At 51.9% G+C, this 19,659-nt stretch overlaps 5 protein-coding genes across 5 annotated transcripts; 1 reads left to right on the forward strand and 4 right to left on the reverse strand.

Annotated features, from left to right (window-relative positions):
- Window positions 1–872: 872 nt before the first annotated feature.
- K489DRAFT_314708 (MED14-domain-containing protein) lies at window positions 873–3,518 on the forward strand (the record flags this gene model as incomplete). The annotated part of the gene is made up of 1 exon (XM_033601036.1): window positions 873–3,518. A coding segment is annotated over one exon (2,646 nt), but the record flags the coding sequence as incomplete, so codon positions are not given.
- A 1,983-nt stretch (window positions 3,519–5,501) lies between these two features.
- K489DRAFT_387143 (ESC prefoldin protein subunit 3) lies at window positions 5,502–6,602 on the reverse strand (the record flags this gene model as incomplete). The annotated part of the gene is made up of 6 exons (XM_033606295.1): window positions 5,502–5,591; window positions 5,712–5,837; window positions 5,928–6,029; window positions 6,187–6,298; window positions 6,373–6,501; window positions 6,580–6,602. The coding sequence occupies 6 exons, from the start codon at window positions 6,600–6,602 to the stop codon at window positions 5,502–5,504; spliced, it is 582 nt and encodes a 193-aa protein (XP_033462065.1).
- Window positions 6,603–7,496: 894 nt separating this feature from the next.
- On the reverse strand, window positions 7,497–10,667 carry K489DRAFT_387144 (uncharacterized protein; the record flags this gene model as incomplete). Its single annotated transcript, XM_033606296.1, has 3 exons — window positions 7,497–7,522; window positions 7,637–7,792; window positions 7,919–10,667. The coding sequence occupies 3 exons, from the start codon at window positions 10,665–10,667 to the stop codon at window positions 7,497–7,499; spliced, it is 2,931 nt and encodes a 976-aa protein (XP_033462066.1).
- A 435-nt stretch (window positions 10,668–11,102) lies between these two features.
- On the reverse strand, window positions 11,103–12,462 carry K489DRAFT_377570 (NAD(P)-binding protein). Its single transcript, XM_033604186.1, has one exon. It carries the CDS (start codon window positions 12,349–12,351, stop codon window positions 11,335–11,337), a length of 1,017 nt encoding a protein of 338 aa, XP_033462067.1. The 5' UTR covers window positions 12,352–12,462; the 3' UTR covers window positions 11,103–11,334.
- A 2,193-nt stretch (window positions 12,463–14,655) lies between these two features.
- Window positions 14,656–17,998, reverse strand: K489DRAFT_147157 (uncharacterized protein). The gene is made up of 3 exons (XM_033599192.1): window positions 17,778–17,998; window positions 17,624–17,678; window positions 14,656–17,561 (listed from the first exon to the last, which is right to left on the reverse strand). Exons 1-3 carry the CDS (start codon window positions 17,848–17,850, stop codon window positions 14,714–14,716), a joined length of 2,976 nt encoding a protein of 991 aa, XP_033462068.1. The 5' UTR covers window positions 17,851–17,998; the 3' UTR covers window positions 14,656–14,713.
- Between the last annotated feature and the right edge of the window lie 1,661 nt (window positions 17,999–19,659).

Here is a 19,659-nt window from a genome sequence, read left to right on the forward strand (position 1 = left end):
GAAGACTCGTCTTCTTGACATGTGTCCGAACCAGACTCCTTCGTCCAAATTTCGATCGGAGATATTGAGACGAGACCAACACGATGACAATCTCGGCCATTGCGTCCCAGCGACGATGCTGTAGAGAGCCATCAATCAAAGCCGGTCTGGCCCTCTACATCTATTTGACGATGGTTCATGCTCTCGTCTAAGCACTGATCGTCATCGTGGCTGATAGTCTTGGGAGGATGTACATGGTTATTTTGCTGTTCGCTCCATATGCTTGCACGGTGGTGATGGCGGAATGCGTTTCAAATCGTCGGAACCCAGGGAGGTGGCATCCGAGATGGTTCGCAGCCTGAGGCTGTCAAAGTGCAATTCCGTGGAGGAGATTCCCGCATTCCCGTGTGAAATTCCCGCCCTTCCTGCCGTCTTTTCCTTGCTCGCCGTACTAGGCGTGCAAGGTACTGCAAGACATTATTACGGTATAGCGTTGTGTAGCATACCTTTCCAGCAGCGGGCGGAAAGAAGGCAGCAGCAGAGGCAGCGACTCGTTCATCACTCTACAGCGGCAGAAAACACGGCAGGCAATCAGCTGCACACGCTCTAACTCGACTGCCGTCACGCTTAATCCTCCTCCACCAACACCACCGAAGATCACATCACATCATCATCTCTTCCTTCCGCCCACCCAACACCAACACTGTCTACCACGCGACATCTATTCCAGTGCGGAGCCTCAATAGCCACGCGCACCACACACGATTATAAACATTTCTCTCGCTCAAAATTGTAATCGTCACATCAGCCACGAAGCGCCAATTCCTCACTTCGGTCAGCTGGCGGAGTCTCGCGGCCAGGCTCAGCGAGGAAATGCGCCGCAGACACCCATCATGCCGCCGTCGAATGGCACTGCGCCTACGCTCGTGAATGGAGTTTCACACACAGACTCGAGTTCAGCACCTGCGATCAACGGAGATGGGGCACACGACAGCGCGCCGCGACCGACGAAGGAAGACCCTCCGACTTTGGATCAATCATGGCGACATTCTGCTGCAAACAAGCCCATGGGCAAAATCCTCCAACGTCTCGCGAATCAATGTCTGAAGGATCTACGGGACACCGTCACCAGCATGGCAGAGACTCCTATCGATGGCTCAGTCGCGCCTTTGACCAACGGGGCGGTCTCACACCTTGTCGACAAATCCGAGGCTAGCGTGAACAAAAAGCTGCAATTTATGAAATTCGCGAACAGCCAGCGGGATCGCTTTATCAAAATGCTAGTGTTGGTAGATTGGAGCAAACGGGAGGAGGAAATGGCGCGCCTCGTGGATCTTAAAGTCTGGCAGGAGAAGGAACTCAATGCTCATCGAGACGCCATGCACTCTATTGGTCTGACCAAGCGTGACATGTTCGCGGCCAAGATGCCCAATCCAAATATTGAAGGTGCTCTGGAATATTTGTCCACGGGCAGTGCTTCACGACAACCGGATCTCGGCTATATTCCACCGAAACGGCTGACGGCCAAGCAATTACTCCGAACCCTACAGGATATGAACGTCATTCTTATCACACGACTCAACTTACACGAAGATCTTCTTCCTCACTTCAACAACTACGACGTAGCGAACGGACGTGCTACTTTCCACGTTGCAGGCGAATTTGAGGTCGACTTATCTGTCGCCGAGGAGGATCCGGCCAGTCCTTTCTATTTTATTGACCTTCGATTTCTGTTCACGCCACGGGCTCGCACGCTACCAGAAGGATTGCGCGCGCAAATCGAAGGTCGCTCAAATCAAGCGCTGGCTAGCACAGGCTTGCAGGGTTGCTATGACTTTTTGCACAATTTTGTCCTGACACACAAGCTGAACACTCTACGACAACAGGCTATCGAACTTCTGCATGGCAAATGGTTTGATTGCTTGAAAATCGAGGACTGGAGAAGGGTGCATCGAATACTGGTTGTGCAGTACTGGACGGGCCTGGCGGGCAAGAAGAGCTGGATCGAGCTCGGCATTAGCACAGGCAGAGGCAAATGTGCAGCGATCAACTCGCCTCCGACCCCCACCCTTACGTTAAAATGGCATCGATCAAAGGATGAGCTGGTCACCGACACTACCGTTGAAGTGGACTGGAGTGTACTCGACTTTGAGAGCATTATTCAAGCAGTCGTCGCCAAGCACATATCTTGGACACTCGGTCAAATCCGCGACCAACTTACCGCTTTGGCCGGGACAAAGACGAGGCTGGAGACGAAGCTGTGCACCTCAGACTCTTCGCCTCAAGCTTGTCACCTCTCTTTGTCTTTGCCAGGTCTCCCCGAACCAATCACCGTCAGCCAAGAGCCATTCACCGGGCAATTTGTGTTTGCGCCTCCGACACTCATTTCTATGCAAGCGCAACAGCGATTGAATTCGGAGACGAACCGGGAGCCAGCATATATCGCGCAAATGCTTGCTCACGTCATGGCCAACGACGCCAGGGAGCGGATGAGCAGAGTCGCGCGACTTTTGGACTGGCGACAATTGCAACTGGTGAAGCAGGATCAAAAGACTCTGGTCAATCACTTCGGGCCCGGTCTACTCGTGGTGCGAGCTTATCAGTGTCACAAAGCTTGGAGCAAGCCTTGGGCGCTCGCGTTCACGTTCAGTCTTACAGGCGAGAAGTGGTGGATCATGCGGCTCGAGGACCGTTCTGATGCCAAAGGACAGGTACTCGGTCAGGCCATCGCTTCTGTCCGACACATCAGCTCTGTAGAACCGCTCGCGAATCAATTGTCATTCTCGCAAGATCTTCTCCTGAAAGTGGAGCACGCAGCTGTGGCAGAAGTGTCATATGCAACCATTGCGAAGGATCTCGAGGCAAAGGCAATTCCCTACAAATTTCGAAGCATTCGTGTACTAACAGGTGGAAATACTAGTCCGCTTGAGAGACTTGCTACAGCAATCTACGTCCCAGCTTTGCCACTCATGCATACATCATCCCGCAGCAAAGAAAGGTCTGCGAAACCGGTTGGCCCAGTGAGACTCACTTTTGATGGATTCGACGTGACGAGCATCGAGGGCAGCGACACCATTGATGTCAAGCATGAAATCCGTTTGCAAATTGGACCGGCGCAATTCAAGCATCTTCAAGAATACCTCGCAGTGAAGCGAACTCAGCTTCATGATTCAAGTGCAAAGCAAAACCATGATCATGCATCAGTTCACGAGAATGACATTGTTATCAGCGATGCTGGTGCTATGTCACTGCGGTCACGTGTTCCGTTCGGTGAGCCGTTCATCTCGCGCATCCAAGATCATATGAAGGCCATCGAACGGATGAACTTCTACCTCTCAACCTTCTCTAAGCACAAGATTCAATGCAAAACAATGACTCTTTCTCGAGTGCGTTTTACCTACCGTGCCACCGAGGTTCCCCTACAAGCCATTTTGCTTTTTTCGCCTGATGGACGTCAGCCTATCAAGCTGCGACTTGAACCTACCGGAAACAATCCTCATCAGCGTATCCGAGCGCTGCTTGAGCAGAGGACAAACATGGATGTTCACGAAGGCATTGTTGCGTTGGTGCGGAGTTTCCAGATGACTCTTCCACTTCTATCAGCAATGGACAGTCTTGACTCCAGTCTTCTCTCTGCGACATCTAACGATCCGTTTACTTGGCAAGTTCACGCTCATAGCTTTGCCGACTACAACATCGTTTTCACTACCGCTGCAGCAGCCAAAACGCCATTGTGCAGATTGCGCATAAGCTTACGCCCGATGGTACAGGATGGCAAAACCTCCGCTTTGTGGCGCTTCGACCATACCGAACCACCATCCTCTTCTTCTGTATCATCGGAAGTTTTATCTCAAGAATCCTTGCAAGCACTGCAGAAGCTCTTCCTGCGTGAGGGCAAGGACTGGTGGGGCGTCAAGACATGTATTCTCGCGCAGCCCGAAGCTGCTGGGCAGGCTCTTCAAGCTGTTGTTCAAGCTTTCCGCGATCTAGGAGATCATCTCATCGGTGATTCCACTACGATACCGGAACCGGCTCCACCTATCGAGACAAAGCCTGATGTCCCCACTAAGCCGCCACAGGCGAAGATGGTCTCAAAATCGCCATCTAAAGCGAACGCGGGCGCTTCATCGAAGGTCGCGAGCACATCGATGCCGACTAATCAGCGTGCGAAGGCAGCAGCGAAGCAATCGCTGACAGCGCCCCAGCCGCCGACGATGGCGCGAACGCAATCGCAGCATCAACAAGCACCCACGCCCGCCCAAGCTTCCTCGACAATGGCACGCTCACAGTCGCAGCATCAACCACAACGACAGCTGCCACCACAACAGCAGCCGCCGCCGTTAACACCACAGCAGCAGCAGCAGCTACAACAACAACTATCGCAACAAGGCTTACAGCAGCAGCAGCGGCCAACATCATCACAACAAATGCAGCAACAGCAGCAACAGCAACAGCAATATCAGCAGAACCTCCAGCAGATGTACAGGATGCAGCAACAGCAGCAGCAGCAGCAGAATCCACAGCTCAACCGATTGCAACAGCAGCAAGCCATTCAGATGATGCAGCAACAGCGACAACTGATGCAACAGCAGCACCAGCAACAGCAGCTCAAACGCGGGCCACAGCAGCAGATGCACCAGCACCAGCAACAGCAACAGCAACAGCAATTTCTCATGCAACAACAACAGCAGCAGCAGCAGAGAATGAACGGCAACAATAACAATAATAATGCCAAGCCGAAGCAGGAGGTCATCGAACTTGACTAGGAGAGGAGTCTCCCGCTACCTCCTTGTGTCTGCTTCCTACCTGCGCCAACGGGTCTCGGCGTAGGCCAGCCCGTCCGAAGCCCTTCCCTGTTGATTGCGTCGTTGCTCGCATCCTTTACCTGGTAATCCTCTACTTTATGTATACCATCAACATCACTTAGACGCAGTAAAGACTTTTTACTTTGCTCTTACTCTTACAGCGCTTCACGATACATTGGTGGCCATCACATCCAATTGCACATATGCCTCAATGCCCTTGCAAACCTCAATTCCAGTGGCGCCGATCGTTGGTCAAGCGTGCCTTTCTCGTCCCTTGTTTTTCTCTTTTCAATTTTTCATCGGTTTGGGAGTCATTATTGTATTATGCACCAAGAATGGTCAAGAGGGGGCGTATGGATTTTAATGACGCGTTTGTTGTTCCCCTCGCTCTGTTGTTTCTCCCCTTTATCTTTGCTCGCTGCCTTCATGATACCACCACCACATCCGCTAGTAGTCTCTGACACGTCATGAGCACAAGGGATTATAAAAACCTTTTTACTTGGAATGATTGCTTCATGCTACTCTTGATAGCAGTACATGTGAGAGGTTCCGTAGGTGCGACTCCGATCATGCCCGATTTTAGCTACTCAATGTTTTGTCCCATCACCATGAACATTACCGTTTCCGGCTTGCCACAGACATTTCGACTTCAGGACGTATATGTCGATTCTCAGTGCCACCTTAGTGTTTCAGAAGGACCAAATCCACCTTCCCGCCTCATTCATCGCCCTCCCCACCTGCCGATTTCTCCTTGCGCCTCTGCCCCACATCCCAGTTGTAGAGCCGCGCAGTAGCCACTTCGAGAGTCTGTGATGGACAGCCATAAGAGGGCACCAATAAGTCAGCCGAAATCCCCAAATAACAAGAACATATTTTGTAGGAGAAAAAGAGCGTTCCTGACGGAAAAATTGACGTGGAACAACTCACCGTGATCTGCTCCCTCAAGAAATCTAAATCCTCGTCGCAGTTCGCGAGACTCGCCTGAGCGGCTTCGAGCTTCGACCGCAGCAATGTCTCCGCTTCGGATAAGGGGTATGCGAGCATGACGTTGGCCTATAATTGGGGGAAGAGTAGGTTGTTAGATTTGTGGACCTCAAACTCACTTGAAATGCCTCGAGGGCTCATCAATGAAAGGGTACTCACCCCAAGCCATAGGTAGACTTCTTCCGTGTTGGCGGGTATGTTGGCTTTGGCGTAGAGGGTATCGTTGAGCTCGAAAGTAGCCTCGAGCGGGTCGGCGTCGGGCTAGGGATATCATCAGCGTTTGAATCTCCTTGACAGAAATTTCGAGGAATGGGAGATGCGTTTCTTGCTGAAGGTTGCCCTTTCAAACTTGACAGGTTGGAACAAGGGTGCAGGTTCCGGTTCGACAGCACCTTGGAATGTAAATACGGGAACACACCTCGCGTTTCTGTAAGAATCGTACAGTGTCCAGTGTCTTTTGAATATCCGGGATCTTGTCACGAAGGCCGCGTGCTCGTCGTTGATTGTTGGCTTCCATGAACTGATATTTTCTTAAGAGAAAATGATCAGTCGCGGGAATTCGTTTAAGCACCGGTCGATTCCAACGATCTTCATCAGGACTCACGAGATCATCTCTTGAAAACTCTTCAGCGCGGGCTCGACCTCTGCGCGAGTTGAAACATAGTCTTCAACTCGGTCGACGAAGGGAGCGTATGGGATACCGCGGGGGTTGGTTCGAGCATCTTTGCTGAGCCTGTATTTGGTTGTAAGCCAAATTAGAGCCAAAATGCCAATAAATTATTATTCGATGGCCTTGCTTATAGGAACTTACTCGGTCTTCTCCGTTGTCGCCATCGCCAGTTGATGCCTTCACCATTCGTCTCAAACCATCGCGGCATGTTCTACTACCTCCGGCTGTAGCGATTTTTAGGGTTATGCATATGTGGAAGAGCAGGAAACTATGCCAAGGCGCATAACTACGCTTTATGCGGCTGTGCTCATGCACAAACGACCGTTCATATTATGCACGCAGGCGTTGGCCACGGATTCACATGCTGATTGTCACGCTGATGCATTTGATCAGATGCATATTTACGTGCATGCAACACGAAGTACGATCTTCCGCTCTAAATCGAAATTGACATCCATCCTTTTCTCCTTCCACCACTCTCGGCTTCTCCGATACGGAGATGCATGTGTAGATCGGCGCGCGTGAACTTCCAATGATATTCCGCGCCATGAAGTCCCGCCCAACACAAGTCCGCTCTCAATCACACAGGTGAATGGGAGATCGTTTGAATGGTTAAGGTTGCGCTGTCGACTTCAAGTAATCGATATGATCTTGTTCAAAGCCTACCAGGCGCGGCAGATCTTTTCCGTTAATTCTGAACTCCGATCACAAATCCATGCAGTCTCCTGCACCTCTTCTTGGGAAGCCAGCATTTCTCGATGGTTTGATCGTAGTGACAGGTCGTTTCCTGAATCTCAGGGTTGCATAGGCGGGACTCAAACTCTATTAGACTCATCCGATACGTGCATTGACACCTCAGGGCGACGACGGTAGTTGCGTCAAGACTCATGCGACAACTTTCGTGAGCAGGGTCGCTCGCAGCCTCTGTAGTAAAAGTGATCGAGTGGCGAGCTTCGAAACGAAGCTATTCGCATACTGCTTGTTGATTCAGAGGTGTGCCTATGTCGGTGATCTGCTCAAAGAATCCATCGAATACAGTGACCCATTGTGTATAGAGATCAGAGTCCAAAGCGCGCTTTGATTACTGTTCGGAAATAAGATGTTAGCACACCTTCCCAAAGAATGATCACATCCGACCCAGTTAGAGAAGCTACAATCATCACGCGAGAAATGAAACAAGTGCATGGCAGATACTCACGTCCAGTCGCTGCACCTCTCTTCTGTTTCGAGACGAACTTATTCACATCGTCCAACCAGTTGCTCGAGTTCTTCTCCAGTGATTCCATGCTGTCTCCTACCAGGCCAAGTTTTTCCGTTCGTTCTGCCAGCTGCCTTTGCATGTAGGCCCAGTAACCTTCTTCGCCAGATGCTGTAGACGAGGATGCAGCACCGGCAGCGCTTGCTCGACCGGCCTTTCGCATTTCTTCTTCTTCAGCGCGACTCTGGGCGATCATGCGTTTGGAAGGAGGACGATCTGGACCTCCAATCAGGATATCCATGTCTAAAGGAGTGACATATTGTGTGCCAGTCACCCATTGAAGAGATGAGATTGTGGGTCGGGCAGGGATGACCGCTTCAGGATTGAATAGACTGTCTTTGGTGACGGGAGGTAACGGCGTGCCAGTACCCCAGAGCGACAGCAGGACTATCTCAGACGGGCCGGTGAAGGCAATAATGTTACCTGTAGTGGTTATTGAGGCGCTAGGAAGACGTCGAGGATCAATGGAGGGCAGGCTGGCTGGATTCGAAGGTGATGGTGAAAGCGGGATATTTTTGAGTTCTCGGAGCGAGGGGAGAGCAAATATGCGAGCAGAACCATCGCCACAGAGCGTGAGTAAAGCAGATCCTCGAGCATCTACCTGATACTGGACCAAGCTTGCGCAATCGCAAAAGACGCCATCGAAAGACCGATGAGCACCACGAGAATTCGCCGGACGGAAGATATTGATTGACGTTGCCGAGACTACGAGCAAAGCGCCATTGACGCGGAGACCTGAAGCGAGCGCACCCATAGCGCCAGGATTCGCAGATGCGACCTTGCCTGTGTCGGCATTGATGGGAGCGATGTATAGGATTCGACTGTCAGACAGAGAGCTTTGTCCTGCATATTGTGTCGTATAGCGACCGCTCGGATCGGGGATGATCTTGAAGGTTGCCAGGCGGCCCAAGTTTGTTCCAACATGAAGTGAGATAGAGCTGTAATCTTCGTTCTCAAGCATCATGATGCTGAATTCGATCTTGGTAACGTATTCAGCCTTGCTTGAATCCGCCGTGTTACTGCTATGCCTCAATAAACCGCCGCTCCTGTGGCCTTTGCCCAAGTCTTGGACGGAAGTCTTGAGAATAACGGCCGGGCCGCGAAGGTCAATCAAAACAATGCTGCCACCTTGAAATCCGGCAGCAGCAAACCCTACTTCACTCATGCATACTGCAGTGACAGGTCCGTCTTGAGCATCAAACAAAGTGAACGGCGCCAATCCTTCGTGCAGGGACGGATCCACACGATCGACGATGCTCGTAAGCTTGCCTGGTTGGTTTGGCTGTGATATTTTTGTGTCGCGGCCGGCCTCTCTAATCACGCTCCAGCGAAAGATAGCAAACTCGCCGCTACGAAGTCCCACAGCCAGTTCGACACTCGATCCCGCGAAAGACACTGCTGTGATGTCGAGATTGTCGAGATGACCTACGGCACGGCCGACATCAACCTGCAAGACTTTGTTGTTCTCGATTTCATCGCCGTAGCCCATATCCCACAAGCGAATTGTACCATCCGCGTGTACAGTCTGTACGATGCTGCGAGCCTCATATCGCCGCAATGGGTGCGGTACCTCGCAGCCGCCTTGCAAGATCCGAGGTCCCTGCTGGCGTCGCTCTTGTAGCCCCAACCACTTCTCTCGTTCTATCTGCGTGGAATTGATGATTTTGACGAAAGGATGCACACATGACAAAGAGGGATGCAATTGGTTTGTCGGCGTGATAGGATGTCCTGACGGGAACGAGAGGGTTAAAAGCTCTCCGGAAGCGAGGAGAGCGATGATCGCGATGGGATCGTGAGCTCCCGCAAAATGTGGTGAAGTCCGCGGGATGAGGCAGTAGTCTACCACTTCAGCACCAGGCGGAGTGGGCAGTATTCTTTGCCGTTTCGGTGTCTGAAAGTATGCAACAAGGCCCTCCCATGAGCTTGTTGCATATACGGGCGTACGACCAAGTTCGAGCAGACTCAAGCCGTGAGTCGGAGCTTGTGATGAAAGCCCGCCAGCTATAAGAAGCGCGGTATCTTCTGTGTCTTGTTGGTTTACGCACCAGGATATCTTGAACAGAGGCAAGTTCACCGCCATACTCTGAGCACCTCGTCCAAGTTCTATGCTGCTGGCCCCCGGAGTCGCAATGTTGACGTTGTCCAAAGTCCTCGCCATTAGCATGCGTCCATCCTTGATCGTGTCCCAGAAAACCATCGAACTGTCGTCGTAGCCTGTCAAGATGAAAGTTCCAGTAGGATGCCAAACTGCTTGTGTAAGCTTTGGTCGCCGGATCACGTTCACAGCAGAAGGATCTCCATCACCACCGGGGGCCCCTCGAGGGACCTCGTAACGGAAAAATCGCAAGGCCTTGTTCAATTTGAAGCTGTATATGACTGCACCGTGAGTATAACCGACGAGCAATGTCCCGATATCACGCGGGTGAAACTGCAATGCAACGACACTCGAAACCCGCGCTCGTGGCTCCATTTCCATCCAGAGGTTAGGGATACGGAAAGGCGCCAAAGCTTCACGATCTAGATCATATGCTAAGATATCACCGCTCTGTAACCCGATGAGGGCATAGTCAAGCATGACATCTGTGCAGATCGTACTGATTGCACCAGGCGGCGAATGGGAGCCGACCAGACGTTTTCGCTCGAGGGAGTAAAAGGAGACATCGTTCTTCGAATCTACGACCACGAGTCTCTCTGCACAGAACTGGATTGTCGTTACGCTGGCGCCTCTTGATGCGAGAGTGAAGATTGCCTGGATACGTCCGCGGCCGAATATGTAGAGCTGTCCTTGGCCAAACTGCGAGTTTTTGGTTCCGACAGCTAATAGTGATTGCACTGGATCGTATGCAAGACAGGAAATCTGAGAGTTTACACCAAATCTAGCAAGATCGTCGAGGACAAATAGGTCGTTGGTCAAGCCAGCACTGAGATCATTCTGAATACCGGCTTGCTTCCCGCGTAGCAGATGGGCCATATTTGACGTATTTCCGGGAGTAGCGTTGCTCGAGTCGAGAGAAGAAGCAATTGATCAAATATTTGTCTTCGACAACACAGAAGCCGCTTTCGGGATTCGGAGACGTTCGAAGATTTTCATCATCAGTTAACAGATAATTCACAGAGAATGCAAAGCGTTGGAGCATCTGGGCGTGGTTGACTTGGCTCAGCACCTTCCTGCACCCAAGTGGCATGCCAACGTAATGGCCCAGCCGGGAGAGTACACATGCCACCACACATGCTACTTATTGGACTAGGGTTGGACCTTATTACGGTGGGCGGGACGCGCGTCTCCCGGTTTGCTACGGAAGCCCCAATCACGAACACAAGGCGCACACGGGCATTGCCTCATGAGTGACTTCACATCTCATTCGAAGTTTATGAGATTGAATAATTTTTGATTCGTGTTTCAAATATATCGTAGACATGACCGCCATGGCCAGGAGACAGTCCTTGTCATAGCAAAACCCCTGTTGCGCCTTCGCCAAATCTCATAAGACAGCTGTGAACCCGGGAAATGCTGTGCATCAATAATTCTGCCATTGGCCTTGTTGGGGAAATCGTCAACGCTGCTACCCCTTTACAGAGTAGCATCCAATGAATGGTGGACTAGAGGAGAGAAGCGAGCCTATAACAAGACCATGCGCTTACATGCCTGTGACAAGGATTAGCATTAATCTAGAAGATGACGACGAACAAAAGAACTTACAGGCAGCACCGTCAATGCCGATGACCTTGCCGTTGATCCATTCACCATCCTGCGAGGCAAGGAAGCATACGACACGGGCGATATCAATGGGCTGACCGACACGGGCTAGAGGGGACCATGTGGCGGCGTACTGCGATTGCAATGTCAATGATGGATCCTCGATGTCAGCTTTAGGGATGATACATACCTCATCGACCTGATCATCAGTAAGGTTCTCGCCGTTGGGAATGTACTCGCGGCAGACGGCGTGGTACATGTCGGTCTTGATGCCACCAGGCGCGATGCAGTTGACAGTGATCTTCTTGTCACCGGCATCAATGGCCATGCAGCGAACGAAGGTCTCAATGGCACCCTTGGATCCTGAGTAGACGGCGTGCTTGGGCACACCCTTGGCCTGCCCGGTGATCGAGCCCATGAGGATGATGCGGCCGCCGACCTCGAGATGCTTGTAGGCCTCGCGGGCAACGAAGAATTGACCGCGAGTATTGATGCGGAAGACGCGGTCGAACTCCTCCTCGGAGACGTCACCGAAGTGACCGAAGGAAACGACACCGGAGTTGGAGCAGACGATGTCGAGCTTGCCGAAGTGTGCTTTGGCCTCCTCCATCAGCTTGGTGGTTTGTGAGACATCTCCGACGTCGGCCTTGATGGCGATGGCCTCGCCGCCGTTTTGCTTGATCTGGTCTACGATCTTGTTCGCTGCCTCAAGCGAGTTGGCGTAGTTAACAACGACCTTTGCACCGCGGCGGGCGAGCTCGACTGCCATGGCGGCACCAATGCCACGGCCGGAACCGGTGACAAGAGCGACCTTGCCATCAAGGCGGGAGGTCTCTAAGGCTTGAGGAGCAGACATGTTGGCTGGAAATGTGGGGTTGAGAAAATGAGCTTGAAGACTGTTGTATTTGGCAATGGCACCTAGTGGATCGAATGACAGACGATTTGAGTTCTTGGACATTTTCACATTGTTTGCGAGCGAGCGATAGGCTATCTATACATTGAACTCCCAATGTGTGCTTCGAGCTTTGTTCTCGGAAGCTGTGTGACCACGCGCACCGCGGCGAAAGACCCCGATCACCGAAGCCCGAGTCGCGACAGCAACGGACACACTTGGGGGCGAGTGGCAGTTTAACAGTGGAGGAAGTGAAAGCAGATATTCATCGCCAAGATTGTCGTACCCAGAGCGGAACCATCTCGCATCCTTCCCCGCGATGGTTCAAGGCCAACCCCTGGCGGCTCCGCTCCTTTTCCGTCGACGGCCAGTGACAATTCGCTACATTCATGACGAATATTCCGATGGCGTTCGTCGATACATGAGGATGATGGCTATTGCAGTGCCCGTAGCACGTGAGAAAGAGCTAGGCTTCATAACGGTGCGTGGCTGGCGGGTCTTGGTTTTCAGTGCACGAATATCAATTCCTAGCCGTGATACTGATGGAACAAAGCCTTGGACGGAAGCAAGGAATCAACCGAAAATGATCAAACCCCTTGCAGATGCTCTGAGCCTGGGTTCGGTCTTAACTTGAGGTGCGAAATACCGAATCTCATCCAGATCGACGGAATGTGCCCGTGGCTCCGAAATTGTACCCAAGTCTTCTCAGGGCGCTGGAAGTCGGCGACAAACAGTCGTGACGCTCTGCCTTACGAGAACCAAACAAAATGGCGCGAGGCACGCACGCTTGCCCCGATATGGCAGTATTATTGGGGCAGAGAGCTCACGCGGATCGCTTCAACGGTCCGACGGACCACCACCTCCAGCGTATTTAGTATTCTTTCTCGGATCCCCACGTCCGGCGGCGCTCGACATACCATTGTCCTTCCGTGTCGCAGGCGCTATTTTTACTGTATTACAACCTCACCGCATTTATCACCGCTGGAGTTTGGTCACGTATGCTTACGGCCCTCGAAGGACGATTGGAAGACATTCAAAGGCCGATTCGAAGCCACCTTTCAAAACAGCGCACTTAGATGTGTCAGCGCCGTGAGGATTCCACGAGGGACGCTGCACATAGAATGGCTGCGAGGATAATGATCTTCACAAATCAGGCCTTATCTACGACAATCTAATTCTCGTACAGAAGGGGATAGGAGTCGTTCATAGTGTACACATCTAAATTTCGAATGTATAATACTAGTCTTGCAGCAAGTTTCATGCGAATAATGGAAGATCCTCAGTTTCAACACGAGGCTACCATGCTGTAGCAAGGACCCGACTATCTTCAAGTGAGCGAGCAACAAACGGTGAAATATCAAGTACAGAGGCCTTGAATCTCGTGGTTATGAAACCACCTTCATATTCACACCGGTCTTCGCGCTCACTGTCACCTTGGCACCGAAACGATCGCTCTCGACCGTCCCGGTAAAGAACAATATTTATATTTCGAGAATGTCCAGCAAGAGAACAGCACTCTACCGGCCTATAAGATATCGATGTACCATGTATAAGCAGAACAGTCCTATAGATCCATTGCGTACGCATCCAAAAAGCCCTGCGTCCCACATGTACCACTACCATTCGGTGTATAGTCAATGACCATTCCACCAGCTTCAGCTTGCTTTTCTGCAGATTCTCATCGCCACATCGCGAGACAGTTCAAGTCTCTCTGCTAAGCTGACGAGGAATCGTCACCTCGTGAGGCGATAAGGTCGCCGAACTCAGAATCATAGCGAGGATCTTCACTGTCCTGTCTCGGGGGTCCCGCCCGACCCATCTGGTAGTATGCGTAGTTTCCGCTGGGAGGACACATTTTGAAGACACGGGCGAAGGAGACACGGGCGTGCATAATGGATGTTTGTGTGCCAGTCTCAGATCTTCAGAAGACGCAAAAAAGGCCGGCTGGCGCTCGGCTCCCCGTTGGATGCCGAATCAGGGAAGATTATGTATGTGACATGAGAGATGCGGGCGAAGTGGACAATAGAATTCGATTATGTAGCACGCCCATTGGTCTTGTCATAACCAAGTGTCTTCTCTGTGCACCCTAATCATCAAATGGAAAATTGGTTGTTGCCTGGGGGCAGGAAACGAAAAGTAAAGCAATTGAAACTATTCACCGCACCTCCTATTGCACCATGTATGCATGTAAGTGCATGTGGGAACGCCGCCGATGCTTTCAATTTCGTCAAAACAAGAGGCTCTCGCTGCGATATATGCGAAAGGATACAAAAGCAAGAAAGGGATGCAAGCCTCGAAGGAGCTTCTTCGTAAGTTCGTCAAGTCGTCAGTCGTTAATACCGTTCATGTGCAAAGGGAGAATTCGGCTCCTGCGCCGGTCGAGCTATCAAGTTGACTCAAGGAAAGGCTCAGCGCCGAACTTGTTAGGTCACCGCATATGAGCGCTCGCCAATCGTTGCAGCTTCGACCGGACGCCCTCAGAGAATCTGGTGGTTACTCCTTCATCGATGACCTCGACACAGTGCTGAAGCACCACAAGCGGCCGATCGATCACGACCTGCGAGCCATCCCGCTTGGTCATACATGGGATTCCATCGCGCTTGGTGAGGTAGCGTACGATGAGAGGATGTTCTGCTGATAATGAATCGATGGCGAAGACCGAGCCCAATCTGGGAAACATGGTGCTGCCGATCGGTGATGAGCCAAATTCGCCAGTGATCAGGCAATTTGCCCAGAGCACCAGCGCGACGCGATACATGGCACCGGCCCACCAGGGTGGCCGCACGCTTCTCGGCATGGAGCGTATCAGTCTCAAAATTTGGCCGCAGTGATACACGGCCTCTTCAATATCGGCAATGCATCGTTTATGCAACCAAGATACTTCCTGGTAAGTTGTGCCGACGAGCTCGCGACGAGCGACGCGCTCGATGTCTGTGAAGTTTGTCACCGCGTTCAAGCTGATCAGGTGAAATATGACCAGGTTCGTCTGCATCATGGGACACATTGCATTCACGTTGAGGTAACGCTCAGCCAAGTCATACCATCGTTGCAGCAGATTCTGGGCTTCTTCAAGTCGGCCTTTCGTGGAAGAGGCGCTGACCGTTCGCGGCATGTCCTGATGTTGAATGGCAAATGGGTCGTTGAAGCACCTCAGTAGCTGACCTGACTGCCATACCAGGGATTGAAGCGGATGCAACAATAAGCGGAGCTGTAATGGCGTCATCTCGATACCAAGAGCTATGAGCTCGTTGTCCAGGAAATGACCATACAGTTCAAGAAGCGACATCGGCCGAGCGTCGGAACCGACAGAAGAGAAACCACCTGCGAACTCGTGCACCTGCTCAAAGTTTGCCGACCATTCTGCAGCACTTCTGGAACGCCATAGACGATCCGCATCCGGCATAGGAACCTTAAATTCCGTGACCGAGAAGAGAGGTGCACAATCATGAAGTAACGCGATATCTTGATCTACCATGAGCCAGGAGTACACCAATCGACTGCGAGACTCGGCTTGAATCCATTCGCTCCAGAGCAAGTCTGTGTTCGGTGCTTGATTGGTCGTCGGCGCCGACATTCTATGATGCAGCTCCAACAGTCCCGAATGCCGAAGCATCGCGAGATACATGCCGCGTTGACCCATTGAGATGTCCATCTGCCATTTGTCACCACTCCACGCCGCCTGAACGGTGAAGAGCAAGGCGGCGTGGAGGACAAGCGGATTGCCAGACATAATGTAGTTTTTTTCGATGAGGTCAAAGAGGCTCAATCTGGATGATTCTGTCAAGCCCGTAGCAAGAATTCGGGCATCGGCGGAAGGCACATTTGAGGCACCTTGAGCGATCATCATGAGCACAAGCAAACTTGCCACGCGGTCGTTGTAGCAATGTAAGAGCTCATTGGCATCGAGCGTGCCGCGTGACGTCAAGGGATAGAATTGTTCAAAAGAGTTGGCATATGATTGCAGGAAATACTCGAGAACGCGCGCTGGTGGGAGCAGAACGAAATTGGAGATGGCACCATTCTGTGGAGCGTGATGATTTCCGCCAGGATCACCTCGATGGATGTCGAGAGCTTTGTGGAGGAAGGTCTGCGTGATTGCAAGCAGTTTGTCACGACTACTCTCGTGCAGCTGCATGACTGTCAGTTGATTGCTGCTGGCTACATCAGCTTCATCCCACTGCGGACTCCATCGGACCCAGCCTTCGTGGTTGCGTAGGGTCCGCTCGAGTAGTTCTAGGTTTCGACGTGCCGTTCGAGGGCACGCGGTGGACGGGACGACTGGCATGCAGCGGAACGCCGGCCACGCATCTTGTGCTGAGATATCAGTGGAAATGTCATTGACTGGAGCCGGCAATGAATTGAAAGGTTGCATAGAAGAGATGGGATGGTTCTGGAAGAAGGGTGTGCTCATAGCACTTCCGGGCATCAATGGCTGCAACCTTGGGGTCTCAATGGGCGTGTTGAGCTGAAGCGGTTGCATGCCATTGTGCAGGTTTGGCATCATCGCCATTAAGCTCTCGTGATGTCGCGGCAATGTCAATGTATCCGGAATAAAGTTCATGTCTTGGTTCAACAACATTGGAGGTTGCATGAGCTCATTGTAAGATGATGGCATTTGCAATTGATTCCAGTCGAGCATGAAGTTGGGATTTGGTGTCGCGGAGACATTGTTGCTGATCTGAACAATTTCGGCAAGGCTGGCGCCTGGTGTATCGCCTACCATGCTGCTGTCGACGAGACACTGTGATGGTGAGGAGAAGGGCTGTACTGGTGTGATGTCCGCGGGTGACATTGGTCTGTCAGTACTTGGAAGAGATGCGTCCACTGCTGTCGAAGGACGTTGCTCCTCGCTATTGGGCGACATGCTGTTTGGACTGATGAGCCCGGAAGCAGATGACGGTGGCAGCGCCGTTTCTATTTGCGATTCTTGTTGAGGAGGGCTTCGATTGCTTGCCGACGGCTCCTTTCCGCTACCGCTTCCTTCGACCATCAGCGGTGCACCTTCCGAGGCCGTCGAGTCTGCCTCAACGACGATGCCTGATCTGCTTGCGCTTTTCGTCACACGCCGCGTTGGTCGCAGCGTACACTTCAGGTTCCGAGCTGAGCATCTCGAGCAGGGGAACTTCTTATCACACTTGGTCTTGGTCTTGGCGCAATTGCTGCACGCAATGGGTGTCCGACCGGCTGATCTAGGTATCATGCCATTCGCAGCCGGGATGATGTCTTGGTTGTTGGCATCTTTACCGTGCACTGTATAGTGTCTCTGCAACAGATCTCTATGAGAGTACGCCTCGATCAGTCAATGATCTTCGTGAACGAGAAGTGTGGAGCGACCAACCTTCGAGCGAAAGACATATGACATGTTAGGCATTTGAAAGGTTTTACGTTGGTATCTGATATGAGATGAATGTCAGCATTGGTGGTGTTTGGAAACGATGGGATCAGCATCGTGGCTGCCATTCCAATCGACAGCGATGACGTTGCAAACTTACGAGTGAGGATGTGACGTTCGAGATGCTCATCTCTTGTGAAAGGATGGGCACAGTATGTGCAATAGACGACCATGATTCCTGCGATCGACTGATGCTCACGTCGGATGTCTTCTGATGTGGAGGTCGAAGGTAGAGAAGGTCAGTCGCATAGTGGACCCTGGTGGTGGAGGATCAGAGGAATCAACGAGGGAGAATCAAAAGACGAAGATCGTAATTATTAGATATGCGCGGAGCATATCCATGCATACCTATCCAGCAGCGAGCGTCATGTACCATATGTTACGTGATGGAAGAGGCGGAGCGCCCAGAGCGGGCCCCGATGAATGCGCACCACGCGAGGAGTACCATCAACGCTAAACGGTATGGAGGATGCCTCACTCGCAAGGGGAGCAAGCCTCCACGGATCCGGCAGATCTGTGGAATGGCATGGTGATGAGAATCATCGCATCTGCACACATCCTATACCTGTGCTTGCTTCCGTGTTGTGTTAATTATGGAGTGTGCCACAAAGCAAATGTCGGTAGTTCTGTGGTAATGGCGCAGGTGGTGCTACCGTGCCGAAAGAGGCGTAAGCTGGGCCATCGCCCATGCAGGTCGCACGCCGGCTTTGCGCATTCAACGAGTTTTGCAGCTGGAGGTCTTGATCGACGTCGGCGCCGGCGAGCGAGCGAGTGCAAGGGCGCGGATCGCTTGTGAGCGGGAATGGCGGCATCGCATGCAGGAAATCATGGATGGCAAGGATGCAGGCATTCAGGTAGAACGTGAGTGGGTGGGTGGAATGTCGTGTCAGCCTGACGATGTTGTCCGTCTACCACGATCTCGCGGAGACACAGTGAACTCCTCGATGATGATGCACACCTGTGAGGTCATGCTGGGGTCCGCTTATCTTCCAGTACTGTACCCGCGTGAACAGAAGTCGGACGAGATGCATGCGCGGCTTCGGGATACACACTCACGATGTTCACGTCGGGACTGTAGATGTGATGAAACGCCACTAGGTATGCAATAATCGTGAAATGATTGAGTAGGAGTTGAACCGCAATCAAGCGCAGGCCAATTTGCAGCACCACGCGGACCCGAGACCTCCAGCGTGTTGTGGAGTTGGAAATCCGAGTTTCATTCAGCAGAAGGCAAGTAAGTGTATTTTACGCAGCGTCCAACTTTGAGGCTTCGCGCACGCTCTTCTAGCTTACTAGGTACTTTCACTCAAAAACAACTCAATTTCTAGCGTCGCTTACTGCAGGGTGACCCCAATAAAGGTCGCTCAAATCAGGCACGGCCGCGCGCGATATTGAAGGCGAAGCTAGATCTGTTCATAGCGATTACGCTGCTTATGGGATGGATGGATGAACGCGTACCTAGATGATAAAGGCGGGCGTGTCCAGGGCGGACGCTGAACAGATGGTGGTGCGAACATATGGGTGGACACCCCAGCTACCGCTGATGGAAATGCTCACAAAGATCGTCTGCATCCCAGCGTCCGAATTATGGGAGACCTGGACTGAGGCGAAGCAAGCAGTGAGACGAGGCTCCTGAGGCTACACGCTTGTTCTCAATCCCAATGATACGTTAATAGCACCCTATGAAGCCACCTGACAGAACCGATGGTTCAAAGGACCTATATCTGATGACAAAGGGGAGGATAAGGTGTCGCTTGTCTCCTCAGGTGCGCATCAGAAGGTGTGGGGCGGATCACAAGACGAGACGACTCGGCGACGAACGAATCTGTCCAATCGTGAACCATACAGCTGGATAGTCGCCTCGCGGATGACAATGCATGAATATTGCATGCAATCGCAACATGTCGTATCGCTAGCAGAAGCAAGGAGTGGAGGGCGTGAACTTATCGCAGCAATCCACCAACGAGTACAGGGATAATTTA

The sequence above is a fragment of the Dissoconium aciculare genome, assembly GCF_010015565.1.
Source record: "Dissoconium aciculare CBS 342.82 unplaced genomic scaffold K489scaffold_3, whole genome shotgun sequence".
NCBI lineage: Eukaryota > Fungi > Ascomycota > Dothideomycetes > Mycosphaerellales > Dissoconiaceae > Dissoconium > Dissoconium aciculare.

What these genes read in the sequence shown, in the direction of transcription:
- K489DRAFT_377570 (XM_033604186.1), bottom strand. Translation starts at nt 12,351, where the DNA reads ATGTCCAAGAACTCAAATCGTCTGTCATTCGATCCACTAGGTGCCATT.
- K489DRAFT_147157 (XM_033599192.1), bottom strand. Translation starts at nt 17,850, where the DNA reads ATGGTCGTCTATTGCACATACTGTGCCCATCCTTTCACAAGAGATGAG. An exon ending in CGAACGTCACATCCTCACTC is followed by an intron (nt 17,679 to 17,777) that starts GTAAGTTTGCAA and finishes ATCTCATATCAG; the next exon opens with ATACCAACGTAAAACCTTTC. An exon ending in CATATGTCTTTCGCTCGAAG is followed by an intron (nt 17,562 to 17,623) that starts GTTGGTCGCTCC and finishes GTACTCTCATAG; the next exon opens with AGATCTGTTGCAGAGACACT.